Source organism: Excalfactoria chinensis, chromosome 7 (assembly GCF_039878825.1).
Source record: "Excalfactoria chinensis isolate bCotChi1 chromosome 7, bCotChi1.hap2, whole genome shotgun sequence".
NCBI lineage: Eukaryota > Metazoa > Chordata > Aves > Galliformes > Phasianidae > Excalfactoria > Excalfactoria chinensis.
In genome coordinates this window covers 24,422,945-24,443,695 of record NC_092831.1, presented here as the reverse complement: position 1 = coordinate 24,443,695, position 20,751 = coordinate 24,422,945, and the positions used below count along the sequence as shown (strand labels likewise).

The 20,751-nt window shown below is 40.4% G+C and overlaps 2 protein-coding genes across 5 annotated transcripts; both read left to right on the top strand.

Annotated features, from left to right (window-relative positions):
- The first annotated feature begins 89 nt into the window (after positions 1-89).
- Positions 90-9,846, top strand: LOC140254886 (caspase-8-like). Its single transcript, XM_072342000.1, has 8 exons — positions 90-684; positions 2,763-3,092; positions 3,314-3,419; positions 4,418-4,556; positions 5,913-5,989; positions 6,635-6,746; positions 7,889-8,378; positions 8,941-9,846. The coding sequence occupies exons 2-8, from the start codon at positions 2,782-2,784 to the stop codon at positions 9,068-9,070; spliced, it is 1,365 nt and encodes a 454-aa protein (XP_072198101.1). The 5' UTR covers positions 90-684; positions 2,763-2,781; the 3' UTR covers positions 9,071-9,846.
- Positions 9,847-11,285: 1,439 nt separating this feature from the next.
- LOC140254786 (caspase-8-like) lies at positions 11,286-20,351 on the top strand. Of its 4 annotated transcripts, none has more exons than XM_072341817.1 (9): positions 11,286-11,592; positions 14,540-15,077; positions 15,841-15,946; positions 17,069-17,207; positions 17,298-17,354; positions 17,557-17,624; positions 18,092-18,227; positions 19,076-19,577; positions 19,868-20,351. In XM_072341817.1, the coding sequence occupies exons 2-9, from the start codon at positions 14,773-14,775 to the stop codon at positions 20,001-20,003; spliced, it is 1,449 nt and encodes a 482-aa protein (XP_072197918.1). In that variant the 5' UTR covers positions 11,286-11,592; positions 14,540-14,772; the 3' UTR covers positions 20,004-20,351. The 4 variants fall into 4 exon arrangements, with proteins under 4 accessions (XP_072197918.1, XP_072197917.1, XP_072197916.1 ...); XM_072341816.1 differs by having other exon boundaries at positions 11,326-11,592; positions 14,299-15,077; XM_072341815.1 differs by having other exon boundaries at positions 11,326-11,592; positions 14,295-15,077.
- The last annotated feature ends 400 nt before the right edge of the window (positions 20,352-20,751 follow it).

Below are 20,751 nucleotides of genomic sequence, written 5' to 3'. Positions count from 1 at the left end.
GACAGTTCTTTGTGTAAGAGTGGTTTATCCTGGCCTTTGCCAGTAGAGGCCAGTCACTATGCTGAATAGTCAGTTCCCTCAGCATTTTTCACTTCCTTGAAGCCAGCCTTTCTGGGAGACCTGAATTCTTGGTGGGCTGCTTTACAAGGAATTAATTGGATCATTGAGACTGTTCTTGGTGAAGCTGGAGGAGCAAAACAGGGCTGCAGAAGATCTGAGGGAAACAGGAACGACTACAGGTCAACAAAAGAGCAGGAATATTTTGGGGAAAGAGAGAAATAAGAAGTGAAATCAAAACCAGGAAGAACAGTACCAGAAGGGGTGTACCCTGGAATGACTGCATGGTGGGAGAAGTCTCTGTGTGGAAAGAACTATCTTAGGCTTCTTGTTGTCTGCAAATATTTTTCATACTTTACTGATCACGGTATTTTGCCTCTTTAAATCTGCAACGGGAATCTTGAACACAGAACTACTGATAAAGGAAGAGAGACAGTGAAGCGTTGGATGATGTGAGATAGAACTGTTTCGGACTCGAAGATCAGATACTGCTTGTTCTATCCCTTGGTGCCATTTCTAACCTTGGATTAAAGGAAGACTCATGCCATTGAATGCCAGACAAATTTTCTGAGTTCTTACAAGATTGTGACCTTTGGAAGAAGTTTGTAAGCCTCAGCCTGCTGAAGGGTATGTTATAATTTTGAGCTTATAAAGGTAGGTAGGTTGAAATCAATGAAAGGTATTTTCCATTATGAGATTTTAATATATTTCTGTTCTCCTGTCTCTTTTCATAATACTGACTCTGAGCTTCAGATATAGATGGAGGGGTTGGTAGTTGTACTGATTGTCATATATATGTTTCCCAGTGCATGGAGTATACCAGTGCCCAACTGACCATTCTTGGAACTTTATCACTAAAGGCAGAGTTCTATGCATCAAAGAGGATGTAAATGCCAAAACTTAAATAATGATTAAACTCTTTTGCAAATGGGGAAATACCAAATAATTTCAAAGGGACGTTTAGCCTTTCAGTTTCCTGTATGCACCGAGTACTGCTACTGGATATGGTGCTGATATGTCATTTTAGGAAATAATCTTCCATAAATATGCTTGGTAAAAGTAGGTGAGTTCAAGAGAGACTTCAGAGAACGGAGGTAGGATGTGAAGAATCAGCTGACACAACAGGATGGTGGAACTGAGATATTTTTAAATGGGAAGGTGTAATTAATGCATGTCTACCACTATCTTTTAATTAGGATTCATAGTTAATTACCATTTAATGAGCAGAACCATATGCTACCAAATCCTTGCTACGCTGTTTAGTGTGTACTCTCAAAAGCTTCGGTTACTTTTGTAGGTTTACTAATTTTTCTCACAACCAGTCTAACAATTCTGAATCCAGAAGGGTGAGAAGCGGAGAAGGAAATAGCAGCAGATTTATCACAGCTTTGATACAACTTCCGTTTTGTAAGTCATATGACAACACAGGCCATAGTTCATCCAGTACTTTTCCTGAAACTTCCAAGACAATTACTTTCACTTTTCAAAGTAGTTTCAGCAATCTTCCAGCTCACCTTCTCATGTAAGTGCATTAAAGCAGCTATTTATGGTGTAGAAGAAATAGTTTTGCTGTTGTATCAATTGTTTTTATCTTATTCAAGTAAAAGACTGATGCAGTTAAATATTGTGCTCCTGTATTTACAGACAGGCTTAAAAACAGTGTGTAGATGACACATCTGTTCTAGTTGCAGTAATGTTGTGGGTTTGAAACTTGTTTTCTGAACTTCTTATTGTGCTCAAAAGCTGGATGTACAAGTCAAATTTAATATTTCTAAAGCTAATGGAGTGGCAGGTGTTAAGTGGTGGAGGAGGAGGGTGATATTTGATGTTCAGTGAAATAGAGGTGCTTTGACAAGAATTCTCCTGGTCTTTTTGAAGAGACTGACATGATTCATATTTGATCTGAATATTATTGAGAGATGGGGACTGAATTTTACTTTCTGCAGATGAACCAAAACAGGAAGGGGTGCTTTGTTCACACTGACCAAAGTCAGAAGCAGTATACTGAAGCAGCTAAATAGCTTAGAAACGTGCTCATATGGGCCCTTACCTTTGTTAGGATGTAAAACCTTTATCTTTGTCATACTGCAAAATCTGTCACTCTTATTTACTGTCTATAATACTGTCTGTATTTCAGATTTCAAGTGACTCTTGCTACCAAATGGAATAATAAGAAATAACAAAAGAAACAACATCAACTTGCCAGGACAATACATCTTACATACATATCAGTACATCATCATAGTATCATAGTATCATAGTATTGTGCGAGTTGGAAGGGACCTTAGAGATCATCGAGTCCAACTCCCGGGATTCGAGCCCTCTGTGTAGCAGAGCGGCACTTCTACCCCCTGCTCCACAGGGGGGGATTCGAACCCGGGCCCCCTGGTGTTGCAAACGGGAATTCTACCGCTGCGCCACCGGAGGCACACATCCTGTCATTGAAATACAGCATAAGAAGTGAGAAGAATCTGTGACTTTCAGTCATTTTTATTTATGTGCAGTTTTTGATGTTCTTTCTTAAGTTCAGAGAATCAAAAGGGCTAAACATCAAACCTTTGTTTGCAGGACAGCCTTTGTCTACTGAAGTATTTTTTACTACATATATTTATCTCAGACTATTCTGCATGGTATGGTATCTTTTATAATCATGTAGTTGCACTATGTGTTACTGACAAACCAAATCAAATTCTCTCTGTGTTTAGATCAGAATCTTAACGTGAAATGAGTTCAGACTTCCAGAAACTTCTTTTTGACATTTCTGAGGCTTTGGCTACAGAAGAACTGGCAGCTCTGAAGTTTCTCAGCTTGGAGCATGTCTCTGTGAGGAAGCAGGAAGATAGTGAGGAGCCCAAAGCTTTCTTTGAAGTGCTGAAGGAGAAAGGGATGATCGAGGCAGGGGACCTGTTCTTCTTGAAGGAGCTGCTCTACCGGATCAATCGGATAGACCTTCTGGCTTCCCACCTGGGCTCCAGCCGAGAGGAGATGGAAAGGGATCTCCAGGTCCCAGGGAAGGCAAAGGTGTCAGACTACAGGTAAGCACAGAAGTGGTATGCTTTTGCAAGCAAAATGTACAACAGTTCTGTTGTCTTTCTTCTTTCCTCTTTACAGAGTTATCTTATGAATAGTTTGGCATAATTGTATTTATTACAGCATGACTACTTGACATTGTGAGTTTGGAGACTGTGTTTTACACTTTGCCACATTTACTCCTTGTAACTTTCTTAACCAGTATTTCTCTGTCCTTTAATGCCAGACAACTACTATATGGAATTGCTGAGGACTTAACTCCAGAAGATGACAGTAGTGTAAAATTCCTGCTGCAAGAAAAATTATCAAAGAACAAGCTACGGGATAATGCTGTAAGCAAAATGATCTTGATAAGATTATTGCAAAGCTAGCTCAGAGTCTGCCTATTTTAAGACAGTAGGAGGGAGAGACCAGTGCGCTCATGAAAATTCTGTTCAAGGATTTGTGATGGTAGCCAACAGGTGCTCTGTGACAGCACAGACCCTATTTTCTCACTGCTTTTTACTCCCCTGTTCTCATTTTGTCTCCACTACATGACTCTTCATCTCTTCTTCTTGCAATATTTGTCATGCTCTTCCTTTCATCTTTGCTTGACACTTGTAAGGTGTTTGTGCACATGATGTATCTAATAAAAGTTTCAAACATCATAAAATGAGCTCTCAAGAGAGTTCCACCACAATTTTTTGTGTGTTACTGGGTACATTTTCTTCTTCACTGTAATCTGGAGTAACAATTTTGTTAATTTCCTCATAATTGTACTAGGAGGTTTGATGAACTACTCTAATACCTGTTTTGCAAATAATGAACAGTGCTTTGAAAGTATTTGGTATTACAAAGAAGCATCCTTAAAAGTACTATTTATATTGTAGCAACTATACCAACATTAGCAGACTTACCTCCAACTCGGTGGACTAATCTGCTTTAAATAATAAAGTCATCACTGAAGACATTTCCTGTGATAGTAAACACAGTGGTGCAGCTAAATGGCTTACAGTAGTTCACCTGAATGCAGAAGCACAAGAGGATGCTGTGTTATTATCTGCTAGAGTGTTTTGCACTGCTGAAACATAGCAGGGTAGCCTAACCATAGGCAATTTCTACAGATCTGGTCTTTATCGTAGTGATCTGTTTCTTCATTCACATTGCATCCTGACCTTTGTTTTAATGAAGTTTTGAGGAAAAATAAATTGATATTTAGTTGATTGTTCTTTGGGAACTGAGAATGTTGCTTTCTCCAGAAGTGCCTGATAATGCAGTTATTGAAAGTCACTGTATGATTTTGGGTTATTCTTTTTTGTTGTTGTCATTCTATTTTTTTTTTCTTTCCCAGTCAATGTTGAAAGTATTAGTGGAAATGGAAAGAAATGGGATGATTATGGAAGATGACCTAACAATATTGAAGAGTATATTAAAGCCATTTAGAACTGACCTAGTGAAAAGAATTGAAAACTATGAAGAAAAAAGAAAAGGTAAATCAATTAATCAGCTGTTTAGGAGGGTAACTTTTTTTTTTTTTTTTTGGTGACTTTTATAGCTCTATCGTCAGGACATTAGGAATCTAGGGATGATGAATCCCTAGGGATTAGGGATTAGATTAGGGAATCTAATCTAGGGATTAGATTAGGGAATCTAGAGAGTCACTGAAGAGAAAGGAAGTGACAGACTATTGCCTTGGAGGAACTCATCTTATGCTGGGAAGTGTTCAGCACTGTTTCCTGTTAGCCCGCCTGTTTTCTCCTTAAAATTGAAGAAGTCAGTGGAGACTGGCTGAAGTTTGACCATTTGCTTTCTATACAAAATATGAAAGTTCAAGAACTTCACTATATCTGCACTGTTGCAACTGAGGTGATGACTTGTGACACCACAGATGAGCCTTACGCTGGGACGCAGGATATGTTAACCACCAACATCTGAGATATATTAAATGTTTCCCCAGAACCTCTTTACAATTGACTCAGTATGGTTGTGTTTCCTTAAACACATCTGTGCAGCCAAGGAATTATCAGGGAAGAGACTCATTAGTTTCCTGTTGGCATGCATTTATGCTGCTGATCTATCCTCACGTCTCTACAAAAGCAGAAGAAAATAGCTAAGGAAAGCCAGGATAAACAAGCCCCTTGTCAGAAGAATAGCTTTTTAGTACTATTGGTATGGTATTTCCCCCTTCATAAGATGGAAAGGAGCACATTGGCAGATTTTGTTTTCCTGACAATAACTCAATTTCAAAGGAGTATTGTGATTTATTTTCTTGTGTGGAATCCTGGGTGATGATTTATTTACTTATTCCTGGCAGTTGTATTTAAACAGACGTTTTCTTGCTTTGAGGAGTTCTTCCAATATGCTAGTGCTTGATGTGTCTACCAAAATAAAGTCCTCTAGAGAAGGGACAATAACTTCAGAAGTAAATGAGTTGGCTGCAATGTATCACTATAAAAATGGGTTTACTCTTTTACTTACATATCCCATAGTGGAGATGCTAGTGAATGGCTTTCCTTCAGTGACTATCACATTCACACTGCTATTACTTGGACCTTGCTACCAATAAAAGAAGAAAGAAATTAATCAAGGGACCGTCGCTGTGAGAATGCAGTGCGTGCCATCTCCTGTCTCATGCTGCTGTGCGTGCACAGGCCCAGAATTTCACTTCTGCTAAATAACCATAATATTATCTAATATGGGTTGTACAGTCTTAACACAACTGTATGATTTGTTCCAAACTCTGCACAGATTCATCCTCTTTGTGTTTGTTTTTGTTTGTTTGTTTGCTGTTGAAATACGCAAAATGGAATATTTATCCTAAAATGCTCTATTTTTCTCCTTCTTAGAAAATGATTCTAACAAAAATCTGAGCTTTCCGGTATGTGTGTCTACGCATCTACCAGGACAAGGAGCAGCCAACCTGGTGAGAAATAAAAGATTGCCTTTGAAGTATTCATCTAACTCTTGGGAGAAGGGGGAATACATTTTTAAAGCTAACTAATTGGAAGAGCTAAAAGAGAAGGCTTCTGGTTTTTATGTTGCCCTTGGAAGAGTTCCTATTTTCAAAACAAGACCCAAGCCTTGTCCATTAGTGAGGACCTGGCAGTCAGCAACCTTATAGACAATAAAGGTCATTTTCCTATTTGTCATGGAAAGAAAAGCAATCTTAAAGAGACTAGGACAGTAAAGTCCTGTCCAGGAGTATCTCAGACAGGTGTGAAAGGACCAGAAGCATCTGTTATCTTGCTTGAAAGTGAAGTGAATGGTACAGTGCAGGAGTTTTTCCTCCATGTGTGCAGATTGTAGTTAATGGATACTGACTTTCTCCCATTCCAAAATCATATCCGAACCAAAGAAAGAGAGGAAGAGGGTTTCAAGAAGAGTATACAACTTCCTCTCACCCGTACCTGGGGCTGACTTGAACTCTTCAGCTTTTTTTCTTGTAGCTTCTCCCTCAGGACTTCTTTTTGTGTGTGCGTTTGGACATGGAGGAGCACCAATCTGTACATAGCATATTTCTTTCTTGAGTGATTGTCATTGCTTTCTTACGTGGTTTCTTTTTTTACAGCTTGTGGAATCATATAAGATGGAAAATAACCCCCATGGTTACTGTGTGATTCTAAACAACTACCGTTTTAAAAATCCAGATGAAACCAGAGAAGGAACAGTGCAAGATGGAAGTGCGTACTTTTTTTTTAATCCAATGACTAGTTCGTTCTTTTGTGTCACCCTCTGAAAGAGTTATTGTTACTGTGAAAAACGATTGCTTCCACTGATCTCCTTTGCCTCCAAATCAACTGAAGTGACAATCAGTGTAGAATTTTGAAATACACCATTTCCAACAGTTTGGCTGATGACTTTAAGAAGGAACATGTTTATGTTATCACCATGTTAACTGGTCATATGCAACAAAAAGTGAAGGAGATATTACTAACCCACACTTTCACTTTCTGATTGCTTTTAATTTTTACCTATCATAGAGTAGCATTTTTGAGGTCCTTAAAATCTTCCAGTGTTTTGTTTGCATTAGAAGATATAGCTTGGTCATGGTGCAAGCTGAGAAAGCATTCCAATTTAGTCACTATTGACACCACTTGCAATAATGCTCAAATAAATATAGTTATTTTTCTGCCTCACAACTTTCCTTAATGCTCCTTTTCCTTCAAGAATCGCTTCTTTAACATAGTAAACTAAAATCAGTTTCATGAAAGCACACTTCACTGTTGTTTTAACTCCACTCAGCCTGTCTACATGCTTCTTTCTTCCCAGCTATTTGATCTCTCCCTGCACAAAAGTCAAAATTTGCTGGGAAGTCCATGTAGCAGTCTGTCCTTGCTAGCATGTCAGCAGCTTACCCTGCCTTCCCTCTTGCTGCGTTAATCATTCTCACAGAATGAGGAATCCATTTCATTTAAGTATGGTAGTTCGTTATTGTGAAGAGTTATTTCTTCCTTAACTATTTAAGGGCTGTTCTTAAGCAACTGAGATGGCTATGCAAATAGTGAAAGCCTTCTTTACAAAAAAAAAAGGTGCGCTTCACTAAACTGTACAGATTACTTTTAGGACAGTCTGAAACCTGCATTTGTTTTAAATAGTAACGTTGAACCTGATTGTGTAGGGGTGCTTTGGTTTTTTGTTTGTTTTTTATTAAAAAAAAAAAGAAAAGAAAATTAGGTCATTTTCTAATTAGACTTGTCAGGCTAAGAGACAGTCAGATGAACTTACTGATGGGCTCTAAACAGTTTCGCTAATACCTGTTCTGCCACAGATAGCCTGATGTTTATATTTAATAAATACTTCTGACTTCTTTTTTTTTCCCCAGATGCTCTGAAGAGAGTATTTAAATGGCTTCAGTTTGAGACAATTGAGCACATGAATCTAGAAGCAAATCAAATCTTTGCAAAACTTAAAGAATACAGCAAAAAAGATCATAGCAACATGGACTGTTTTGTTTGCTTCATTCTTTCACATGGTGAGAAGGACAAAATAAAAGGGGTTGATCGTGAACTTGTAAACATTAAAGATTTAGTCTCCTGCTTCAGCGGATCTAATTGTCCTTCTCTAGCTGGCAAGCCCAAGCTGTTTTTCATACAGGCCTGCCAGGGCTCTGTAGGTCATCCAGCTGTCACAGTAAAGGAAGACTGTTCTGATCATCTTGAGACAGATGCTGTCCCTCTGCATTCTATTCCTGACCAGGCTGATATTCTGGTTGGCATGGCTACTGTGGAAGACTTTGAGTGCTACCGTTCTGCAGATACAGGCAGTGTTTACATTCAGTGCCTCTGTGACAAGATGGAGTTACTTTGCCCACTGTAAGTCTATTTTTAACCTAGGTACAGATTCAGGGTTGTAATGCTGCAATATTACAACCCTGCTGTATAGGTAGGTGTGTTTATGTGTGTGCATGTTCTTAACATTTTTTTTGACTGATTAATGATCTTTCTTCCAGAGACATCTAATGAGAGGCAAATTTGTTGGGCTAGTACACAGGCAGAAAATCAGTATTCTTTTCTCATAAACTTGATTTGGAAGATGGAATTTTTCTTCCAGATACTACCTTCTCATGATGTTCAGGGGGGGCTTGATGAATATGTAGATTGGTTCTGTTTCATATTACTGTGCTAATATGAACACATCCAAAGTAGAAGGCTGTTTTATTTTGTAAGGTGATCCTACATGGAGGTTGCTTTCATTCCCCAAAATGTACTTAATTCTTTGGTTACACAATGGAATGTGCAATTTTAGTTGTGGGCAAGGTGAAGAAAAGATAATAACTTTCTGAGATCTCACTTTATTAGAGCAAATATAAATCAATTTCTAGCAAGGACCACATACTGTGTATTTTAATGTAATTTTTCTTCATTTTTGTTCAAGTCGCAAGAATCTCACAACCATCCTGACAGAAGTGAACAAGGAAGTGGCAAGAAAAGTATTAAATGGGTGCAAGCAGATGCCAAAGATAACATCAACCCTACGAAAACAATTTATCTTCCAAATTCCATAACGCCAGTCAATTGAAAAGCAGGAAAAATAAGAATGTCATCGATTAGGAATAGCTTCTGGAAAGGATTTCCACGGGGAATTTAAGAGAACTTGCAAGAGAAATTGTCTGGATTTGTATTTCATTTCTGTTTGGCAAGGAGCCATCTGACCTAAATTTTTCAAATGCCATGTTTAATCAGTCTTCTCAAACTTGAACTGGTAGGTCTTCTAAGGCAATGGAGGAATAAAGACTTGCTTTCCTGCCCTGCAGAAGCAGTGAGATCTGTTCAGCCCTGGCTTTAAGTAAGGAAGCACCTCCAAGTATGATTTTTAAGTGTTATATGCCACCAGAATTATCATTTCTATCTGTTGAGAGGGTAAGTCCTGGAAATCTAAAGAAAAGAACAGGAAGATCCAGTGTGTCAGATCACTTCCCAGGGAACTTGTGCAAGGTTATACCTGATTTACACAAAAGTGAGTAACTGGGTATCTTTGGAAGCTGTGTAGTTTGTAGTTTGTCACAGACAATAATATATCTGTTCTAAAGTACAAGAGAAAAATGATCATTATATATCTGGTTCTTTTCCTTCACTTTTTGTTGTTATTGTTTGCTTTGTTACTAATCTACGTGGTTGGGCAACATTGCTGGTTAGGATTTTTAATAATGAGTTCCAATTGTGCTTTTTCTCAGAGTGCTTGGAAAAAATTATGTTTCGAAAGATTGTTGACCACTGGAAGTAAGGTCCCACTCCATGAGACTCACAATTCCGAGATGCTGTCACCTCCTGGCAACTGGCTGTAGCTTCTACAGGCTTCTAATCTCTCTTGTAATAAATACTGTCGGTTGTCACATTGTCTGTGGTGTTTTCCTCTGAGGAGCTGATTGAGGAACAGTCAGCACAACAAACCTCCTTTGCTTCATCTGAAGAAGTTATTCTTGTTTTCACTGAAGTATTCTATGGCAGACATCCTGAGGGAGGGGTGGCATTTTGATATTCTTTCATTAGCAAATGGAGAGATGGTAGAAAAGGGTAAACTTAAAGTTAGGACATTCTTGATAATGGGAGCTGATGCCAGTGAAGCTGTTCTTACCTTGTTTCTTTAGCAATGCATATGTAGTATCTGGGAGCCATCTGGAATTCTAAAGGCTACATCCCCTTATAACAAGATAAAGGATCAATGTGAAACACTTTATAATTTCTGCTTTTTAAAGAACTTTTAAAATAACTTCCTCTTTTTAAAATCTGGACTTCTTTTGAGACCTGTGTCGAGCTGTAATGCAGGGGTTCTTTATTCAGCCCTGTTTGTCTTCCTGAAGTGAGGCTTCTTTACTCCTAATTCCTCACAGTATGTTGACAGTTGCATGACAATTCACAACTTTATAGCATTTTCTTAAGTGAGACCTTGCTATAAATGTAGTAGTTAATTTTTGTACGTTGCTTTTTAAAATTTATGTAAATATAGTTTAAATGAAATTGCTGCTTCCTCTAGGAGAAGCTTGATGGAAGTTGGCAGCTGCTCCAGTAGAATTAAGAGAAAACATTACTGGTATTAGTGAAGTGGTGAATCTACAGCATTTCTGTTTCTTTCTATGTCTCTGTGCCAGAGTTTTGTCCTCTCAGACTAGCTTCTTTTATATACTCTGCATGAGCAGAATTTAATGTCTAATATCAAATTTACTTGTTCGGTGTTACTTGAGTCCTTTCAATATAGTAATATTAAGCATAATATCATAAAATATGAGGCATGACTTTTGGAGAAGCCCTTGCACTTGCAAGTAATTTCAGGAAGAAGCCATACTGTGTGCTGATAATGTGGCTCAGTGAAGGAGAAAATACACTTTCATTTTTTGTGGTTCTGAGCAAAATAAACACACAGAACCCCAAGGCTGAGAGGCTGTGATGTTTCTGACCACATTTGATGCCCTCTACCAGAGCTGAGAGCTAGGAAGGATACTTGACAGCTGTACAATTTCCTGTTTCTTCTCTGCAGCACAACTCGGAGAAAGGAGAGGAGCAATTGCCTCTCCATTCAGAAGGCTATAGTTAGTCAGCTAGTTATTCAGCCTGCCTTCCCTTTTCTTCATGTCTGGAAGGCAGAACTTTGCACTCTAACAATGCTGGCACTGAAGTCTGTTATGTTTTCAGCCAATGGAAGCATTAACAGCAGGCAGTGAATCACAGGCTTGACAGGAAGGAGGCCGAGTTAAGTCCTGCAGAGGTAAGCTAGAAAGCAGCCAATCAACGCGACGCTGTGTGGGAAAGAAAATTCTGAGAAGAGTGAGGGAGGGCCGTTATCTGCTTAGACGGAAACAGTGTTCATTCAGAGGCACGAATGTCTGCCCTTTGATTTGCATCGCCTTTTCCTATTTGTTCAGTTGAGCATCAGTTGAACGTCAGTGTCCCAGAGATGGTGATGCCAGCCTCCCCTGGGAAGTTTATCATTCTCTCAGTTTTTAGGGTAACCTGGTAATCTGCTGATGCCGGGGTGGGACGTATTAGGAGCCTGCCTGCTCACTGCTGCTTTCTCTCTGCATGGGCTGCTGTAAGTATGTGCCTTTCCATTACCTCCATAAGGGTTCACTCTTTTCAAAGTTTTTAAAGTTCTGAAAAGTTTGACTGCAGCGTATTTTTAATTTATTTACTTATTTACATGTAACTGTTGGCTAGGTCTGTTGTCTACAACATCTCATACAGGAAACCCTGGAAACTCACGGGAAGTGGAAACAAACTCCACATCCTTTTGAAGATCCAGTTGTGCAGCAAGGAGTCCAGAGCTAGAATGTTCTCAGGAAATGTTCATTGTTGAGTCCTTGATGGCCATCCTTTTTATTTTGATCTCTAACTTACATGGGCACATGTTCTCTGAAATTATTCAAATGTACCTTTTTCTGCTAAAGAGGCGTAAACTTACAGAGAACATGTTTAGTTCGGTGGTTTCTGTGCAGTGTACTAAAACATAATTGAGATCGTTGGGAATTCCCAAGTACTCATTTGTGTTTCCTTTCTGAAGCTGTGCCTTTGCTCACTGCTGTACTTGTTCTATGTTTGACAACCACGGGAATTCCCCAGTCACATAATGTGGCTGCGCTTTTGCAGTTCTCAACCGTAACACATTCCTAGCTAGATACAAAATTATTCTGCACATATCTTTGGAGCTTGGCCTGGGTCTTTTACATCAGATGCTCCTGTAGCTACTTTGTGTTAAGGCTGCTCTGTCCAGACATGTCAGTGCAAACAGAACAATCCATGCTTCCTGCAGTCTGTTTACTAGGAGTTTGTTTTAACAGCTCTTGAGAAGGTGTAAACTCATAAACTGCTTGAAAAAAAAAAGTCTCACTGCATTCACACACCTTCCACCTTTGACCTAATCTATATGCAGGCAGTAACCAAATACCTTTGAACACTGGTGACTTTTATGACAATAATGTAAATATTAACTGCTGTGTTAAGGGGTAAATACCCAATTTGACAGATTCTTTTGAATATTGATAGTGTGAATAACACAGCTCTGAGCTATGGAACACCTCTATAGAGATTTCTGTGTTTCCCAGGGGAGCACTTGATATCTCACCCAATATGTGTCCTGGTGGGGGTGGGAAGAGAGGCTCAGCCCATTGACTGGTTCTGGAAGTCAGCAGTGTCCTCCCAAGTTGTCCGCAATGTATCTTTCCCAAAAAATCCTTTTTTCCTTTTCCTTTTCCTTTTCCTTTTCTTTTCTTTTGTACTATTTTCTTACTTTCAAGCGGAGCTTGAGAGACTAATAGTACCTGACTTTGTTGTGACTGGTGCAACAGAAAACTGAAAAACTGCTAACTCAGTTTGACTGCTATGCAGTTCCCTAGTACCACCGAGTTCCCATCTCTGTGCTTAGGGAACTGTCATGGAATACACTATGCATATTTACTGCATTCCACTCCGGAGGTGTCTACAATGCTTCTCTGCTTTTGAGAAGGGAATATCCCAGTAAGTGACTGCCAGTAATTAATTACTCCACATAACTGATCTCATGACTACAGTTGCTCAAGACTCACAATATTCAGAAGGAACTGGGGAGGGTATGTGCAGCCTTGTTATGAGGATTAGAGCTCTGAGTCTGTTCACTATTTATAGGGTAAGATGATAGGCACAGTCATAGTATGTAGCAGAACTGTGTTATCAGCCCTGAACACAGTGTTGGGTGTAACAGCCAGGCCAAAGGAGGAGGTTGGAGGTGGGGGGGAAGCACTCCCTCAGATTACTGTCTACATTTTTTTAATATATATATATATATTTAAAGAGAGAAGTGGTAGGAAGAGGTTCTGTTTTAAAATCAGTGCTGAGTGCAGCTCTCCTGTCAAGGTGTTAACGTTCAGTTTTAGAACCATGAAACTCCAACCAGTAAAAACACCTCCCTTCTTCCTCCTGTTGTTATTTAATACTATCTCTGTGTTAGAATCCATAACAGAGGTGATGCACCATCCCAAGGTCTCACCCCATCATGTCACTTCCTGTGGGCTTGCTCCTGCTGCTGAAAGCCTCCAGCAAATCCCAAGGGCTGGGAAGGGAGTTGGTTCAGTGGCTCATCAAATACCTGGACAGAGTGTGCTGCGTTTCCTGTCAGCAGCATGGGGGCGGCTTGCGAGGAGGAAATGGTGTTCTGAGACTCTTCCATCAGTACTGAAATGACAATGAATTGTTAGTGCCCTTGGACTGTGGAGGTGTGACTGCTGCAAATGCCCAGGCAGAGGGAGAACTCCTAACCTGCACAAATAAGTTCAGTTTTCTTAAGATTCCTTTTCATGCCAGAAATATCCTTGGAATGCATGTGAAGATAATGGTGTGATTTGAGCTCAAACTCTTATTGGAGAACTCTGAGGACCTCTTATTTACTATGCTTATCTACTGAAGTGCCACTCTGGCAATTGATTTTCACGTGTGTCTGTGTTTCTTCTGAAGTACTTTAGCACAGCGGCAAAGCTCTTCCTTTTGCTTCCCCCACGTTTCCGCTTATTGTTTTTGCTGAGTGGGTGTATGAATTTTATGAAGCAAAAAGGGAAGAATACAAAAAAGGAGGGGGCGGTGTTTATGTAAAACAGCGCAGAATGCTATGTTTTGCATGTAATACAAAACCAGCCACGTATGTAAAATTCACTTTTTCCTGTCAGTAGCATGTGTGTTTGAAGTGAGATGAGAAAGCTCTCCACTGGAAAAAGAGCAGCCATCTGCTATTGGCTTTTTTGTTTTGTTTTGTTTTTTGTTTTTTAGACAGTAAATTGAGTTGTATTGGCATTTCACGGTAAGAGAAGAAAAGGAAATACGAAGTACAGGGTCGCCCAGGCTGAAGGAAGGAGCTCAGCATTTGGACAGCAGTGACGCCTGTGGAGGGAGATGGGGGGTGGGCGCTGGTGAGCGCTGACCGGCCCCTGTGCTCCCCCCAGCCGTGCCAAGCGCACAGCAAGGATTTTCTACTTCTTCAGCCCCTATTTTTTTATTATTATTTTTTTAAACAGTGCTCTGTAACAGTGAACGGAGACGGCCTCAGCTGTGTCAGAAAGCTCCCCTCAGGCAGACAAGCAGTTTCTGAGTTGAACTGCGGGTTTTTTAAGCCAGGAATCCAGACGGAACTACAGCTCCCAGGAGCCTGGGCGCTGCCTCGCCAGACGAGGCGGGCGGAAGCACAGAAGCACGGGTGCACGAGGAAGTGGCGCCCATCCCGGTCCAGGGCTGGAGCTGCTGCGGGGAGATGGAGTTCTCCCAGCTGCTCTACGTGATCAGCGAGGCGCTGGACAGAACTGATCTGGCGTCTCTGAAGTTTCTCAGCCTGGAGCACGTCACTGTAAGAAAGCTGGAAGATATTGAGGAACCCAAGGCCTTCTTCCAAGCGTTACAAGAGAAAGGGATGATCGAGGCAGGGGACCTGTTCTTCTTGAAGGAGCTGCTCTACCGGATCAATCGGATAGACCTTCTAGCTTCCCACCTGGGCTCCAGCCGAGAGGAGATGGAGAGGGAGCTCCAGGTTCCAGGCAGGGCACGGGTGTCTCCATTCAGGTGAGCAGCTGGCAGTGTGGGTTCACCATGGTCCTGGGGGTGAAAACCTGGCAGAGCCCGACCCTGGAGTTGCTCTCTGGGGATCAGTTATCCTGCTTGGGTTGGTAGTTGCAAGATGTTTACTGATGAGTTAGCACCAAGTAAGGTTTGGCAAAACACAAACATCTTCATTTTTCCAAGGAAAGCGGGTATAAGCAGTAGAGGAAATTCCTGTCCAGTAAAAGAGAGGAGACTAAGCTTTCTTCCCAGAAAGAGTCGTGAGGCACGGTAAGGGACTGCCCAGGGGGGTGGTTGAGTCACTGTGTCTGGAGATATTCAAGAAACACATGGATGTGCTACTAAGGGGCATGGTTTAGTGGGGAAATATTGGCAGTAGGTAGACAGTTGGATTACATGATCTTAGAGCCCTTTTCCAACCTTGGTGATTCTACACTTCTGAGATAATTGGCAGACTACAAAGGCCTCCCCACTTGGGTGTTGTGGGTTGCAGTCAGTGACTGGGTGTGACTGTCTTTGCCCTCATGTCTCATGCAGAAACTCTCCGTGCAACTCTGATTTTGGGAAAACAGATATTTTTAGTTGCAGCTCAGAATGGTTTGACTTCTGTCTGTTCTGGGACTAATGTCCTCAGATGAAAAGGAAAAAAGCTGTCCCAGAAAGGCAGCTGGGGGTGCTGAGGGGATGGTTCAATGGTACAGTGTTAAATTGTGCTAAGGAAAATGCTAGAGAACATAACGAAACTGTCCTCTGCTGTTCCTTCTAGGTATCTGCTCTTTCAGTTGTCAGAAAACATCATCACAGATGACATGAAGCGTTTCAAGTTTCTTTTGGGGAAAGAATTACCAAAGTGCAAGCTAAGCCCTGAAACTGTAAGAACTGTTTGTTCTGTTTTTCTTTTGTTTTGATTTCTTAAATCATTGCTAGAATACATAGCAGCATTTAGGTTGCACTGAAGGGAATGAGTATTGTTTTTCCATAAGGAAAAGAAGGGACCTGGAATGGTGCATAGAGGACTTGTTGCATGCCAGTGTTATGTGTAGCTCCAGCAGTACTTCTCCAGCCCAGAAAGAGCAGGCCAGCCCTGGGCCAGGCATGATGCCTGCACACCCAAGCTCTGTATAGGATTGACTGTCTTTCTTCAGTAGAAGGCTGAGCACTTCCATTCATCTTTTCCAGCTGGTTTTATTTTGGCTGCTTTCTAAATAAGTCATTAACAAATTAAGAATCACCCACTAGGGCTATTTCTGTAATGTTTTGGTTTCTTAGAAGAAAACCCCAAACGGACCTAGGCTGACATCCTTAATAGAGCTAAGGCCTACGAGCTTGGAGTTAACTTACATAATAGCAAGAGATCCAGCTGCTCTTAACACTATGTCAGCCTGCCCTTTTGACTGTTAGATACTTTGTTCTGCCTAATGAAATTTCTTTTAAAATCTTCCCTCTTTTCTTAGAGGATAAACTATGCCTATGCAGTGGTGGCTGTTCTAGTAAATCCATAGGTGACCCACTGCGCTCTGGCAAAAGCTTCTGTGCCTTGGGTTCTCTCTTTCTTCAGAGAACTCTTTATACCATATTTGCATGGTTATACCCATTTTTGCTACAGTGATGTTTGTGTTTCAGTCAAGGGCACAAAGTTGCCACTGAAAGTCAGGTAAATGATAGGAATCATTTAAAATGACACTATTTGTTCCTGTGTGATTACTATTAACTCTCCTGGGTTTGATCTTATTAGCTCTCAGCATCTCTGAGCAGTGGGAAGGAAATAAGCGTGTTTTGGGAAGATGGTTTTAGTCACTGTACTCCTAGCTTTTGTCAGCCTACATTTAATTAAATCTGCTTGAGGTATCGACTGAGGCAGTGAGACTGACAGTGGCTTACTTGTGTTGTCAGTACACTAAAGCCAGTTTGGGTGCACCTAAACATGCTGCAGCTTCCTTCTCAGTAGCAGCATGGGTCTGCCCTAAGAGCAAACTACCTTTCTGATTGCTCAGACAATGCTCGACGTTTTCATTGAGATGGAGAAGAAGGGGATTTTGAGAGAAGACAACTTAACTGTCCTGAAGAGTATTTGTGAAAAAGTGGACAAGAGCCTGTTGAAGAAAATTGAAGAGTATGGATTTAACTCATTTGGTAAAACAAAACAAGGCCTCTTTCTCACACTTCTTATTCTTGAAGCCATACATAAGGTGTCTTACAGGACTAATAATGAATGCTTTTCAGGTGAAGGAGAGATGCTTGTAACAGAGGGGCAAAGCGGCAGCACAGGAGCCCCCAAAGGTAACTGAAACTCCTTCAAAAATGAATGTTTAGATCTTTTGCTTTTTTCCAGCTTTTGGAATCTCTACACTGCTTGCATCTTGCCTCTTTAAGCATGTGCCTAACTGAGAAGTGATTAGGCATCCTTTTGTGTACTAACTGATTGCAGGCTTTAAACTCCCTTTTAATTGTTTATTTATACATGTTCTGTGTGTGTATTTAGGCACTTCCATATGGCTGGCATCATCTGTGGCACCTGAATCTCTGGGCAACTGTGATCAGTCTTCACAGGTAAGTCAGTTTGTGTCTTAGAAATGTCACAATTTTGTCTCAGAAGAGACCATTCCTTTATGAAGTACACTTTAAGTATTATAAGCACAGCTGATAAAGGCACTGTCTAGAAAAACAAAGATGCACTACTCTGTAATGTCCTTTACTTTGAAACTATGTATCAGGCAGAAGCTGCAGCGGCATTAAAAATTAAGAAATGTTTTTAAGGGTAGAAGATACCCCTGACTCTTAATACCAGGAGACAGGTAGCAGGCAGATAAATAGGCACAGAGAAGTGGGTGAATACAACACTCCTTGTGCGCAGTGTTATGGTGGAGGCTGCAAGAGGTGGGTTCTGTCTTGCTTCAAGTCCTGGGAGCAAAGCTGTATGGGGAGAGATGCTCAGATAGAAAGCTAGCTGGCTTTTTACCCTCTGTGACACTACAGGGGGTTGAGAAGCAGTCACGAGAAGTCTTTCTTTCCAACAGCTTGAAGTTTATAAAATGACCAGCCGACCCCGTGGAGTTTGCTTGATCCTGAATAATCACAATTTTGCAAAAGCCAGGGAAGCAGTGCCAGAACTCAGAAAGATGAAAAATCGGAATGGGACAGATAAGGATGCAGGTACAGTGAACATTACAGATGAGTCAATATCTTCTTAAGATGCAGGTACTACTTAAATACATTGACAGAAATTTTTAATATATATATATATATACACACACACATACACATAAAATAAATGTATAATATACGAGCAAAGGAAAACATGGAGGTAAATGTATGTCAATTTTTTTAGCTAGTAGTAGTTTAATCAATATACTAACTTTGTTTCTATTGAATGCATGATCAAGCTGTCCTAGGGGAGGTTTAGATAGATGGTAGGAAGAATTTCATAAGGATGAGGGTGGTCAAGCACTGGAATGGGCTGTCCAGGGAGGTGGTAGAGTATCTACCCCTGGAGGTATTTAAGAGCTGTGTGGGCATGGCCCAAAGGTGCAGGATTTAGTGATGGGATGTGGTAGGTCCGGTTTGTAGTTGGATTCTATGATCTTGAAGGTCTTTTCAAACCTAGGTGATTCTAGGAGAAATCATTCCCATCTATCTAGTGTTGAAACAACTGGGGAAAGGAGTGGCACTATTTGTTTGACACATGTTGCAAGATGCAGAGAGAGACTAGCTGTAAATTGTGTGAGATCTAACAGCTAGGTCTGCACACTTCCTTTGCAGACAACACTAGACAGCAAGATCACAAGTAATTCTTTTAATGAGAGATGAGGGAATGTAATACAAATATGACTAGCGATCAGGTTATTTTCAGAGAAAGAGTGTAAATACCCAGATAGTAGGGTGGCAGGATTTAAAGGAAAAAAGAAAAAAAATAAAAAATAAAAAATAAAAAAAAGGGTTTATTTGTAAGAAGTGTCCATATTTTAGAAAAACTGCTTAATTCCCCTTGGTTTACTTTCCAGAGGCTCTGAAAAAAGTCTTCAGGAATCTTCATTTTACAGTAGAAGAATTCAAAGACTGCACTGCAGAAGAAATCCGTAAGATAGTGAGCAAGTATCGGTGCATGGACCACAACAACAAAGACTGTTTTGTTTGCTGTATTCTCTCTCATGGAAAAAAAGGCATTATATATGGTGTTGATGGGCAGGAAGTACCTATCCAGGAACTGACCAGTTCTTTCACTGGGCAAAATTGCCAATCACTTGCTGGAAAACCGAAAGTCTTCTTTGTTCAGGCCTGCCAAGGTGATGCTTATCAGAAAGGTGTAACCGTTGAAACAGATTCTAGGGAACAAGATTATTCTCTAGAAACAGATGCAAGATTTCAGCTGGACTGCATCCCCTCAGAGGCAGACTTCCTCTTGGGCATGGCTACTCTGCAAGATTACGTCTCCTACAGAAGCACAAGCCAGGGGACCTGGTACATTCAGTCACTGTGCCAACACTTGGAGAACAGTTGTCCTCGGTAACTATACTTCCTAAGATACTTCTTTGCAACACCTTTATCTTCCTTCTGAAGGACACAAGTTTGATTTGGATGCAGAGGTAGATAACATGCAGAGGGAGTGATCACTCAGAGTGAAAAAAGCAATGTAGAATAGCAGTACTGATTGTTTGAAGCAGCTCGCCCAACTGCTTTAAAGATGGTTTAAAGGAGGAGCCATTAGCACTGGGCACAGGTCAAGGTGATATATAAGAATGCATTAAGTTTTATGTGCAAATACTCTAATACAAAACCGTTTGTATTTTTTGCAGAGGAGAAGACATTCTCACCATACTGACAGCAGTGAATCAAGAGGTGAGCAGCAAGATTGACAAGCAGAATGCAGGGAAGCAAATGCCACAGCCCAGTTTCACACTGAGAAAAAAACTCATATTTCCTGTAAACTAAATGGGAGCAGAGGTAGAGAGCACTGCAGTAACCTGGAAAGCACTCATCTCAGTTAAGAATTCAGTAAAACATCAGTCTACTTTTAGCACATATACAAATATTTTTAGTGATAACAAATAAGGAATAAAATCTTTACGAATATAGGAGTTAATTTGTATGACACTTTTTTATACTTGAAAGCACCTCAGAGCTGGTCTCCAGTTTGCAACCTTACAATAGATTGAATGCCCTTCCTGATGTACCACATGTTGCTGTTGTTTTAAGATACTTTTCAAATATAAATTCATATAAAGCCTTGTGTATTTTATGTACAACTTTTTAATAAAATAAAAGGGGACTGCATGTTTTAAAGAATGCATCAGCTCATGTCAGCATTTTCTTACACACCCACCTACTTTAAATCATTTGGACTTAGTCTCAGCCCTCCTCAAGTCAAGAACTTGTCCTCCAGCATCCTGAGCTGAGACCTGCATTTCACAGCATCCTTTACCTACAGTACTCTTAACATTCCAATCAATAAGCATAGGTGCAGCATTATGCTTATGTCAACTCATCCTGTGTCCACTTACCTTGCTGACCTTCGAGTCTCTGTTGTAGGCATAGCAAAAAAAAATAATAATTTACTAGCTAAGTGAACAACTCTTTAAAAACATATTGCCTCCTTTGATTATTATGTGCATGGTTATGATAATAAAGTAGGTGACTATTTAGCTGATTTTAGATAAGTCTTCAATTGAACAATTTCTGG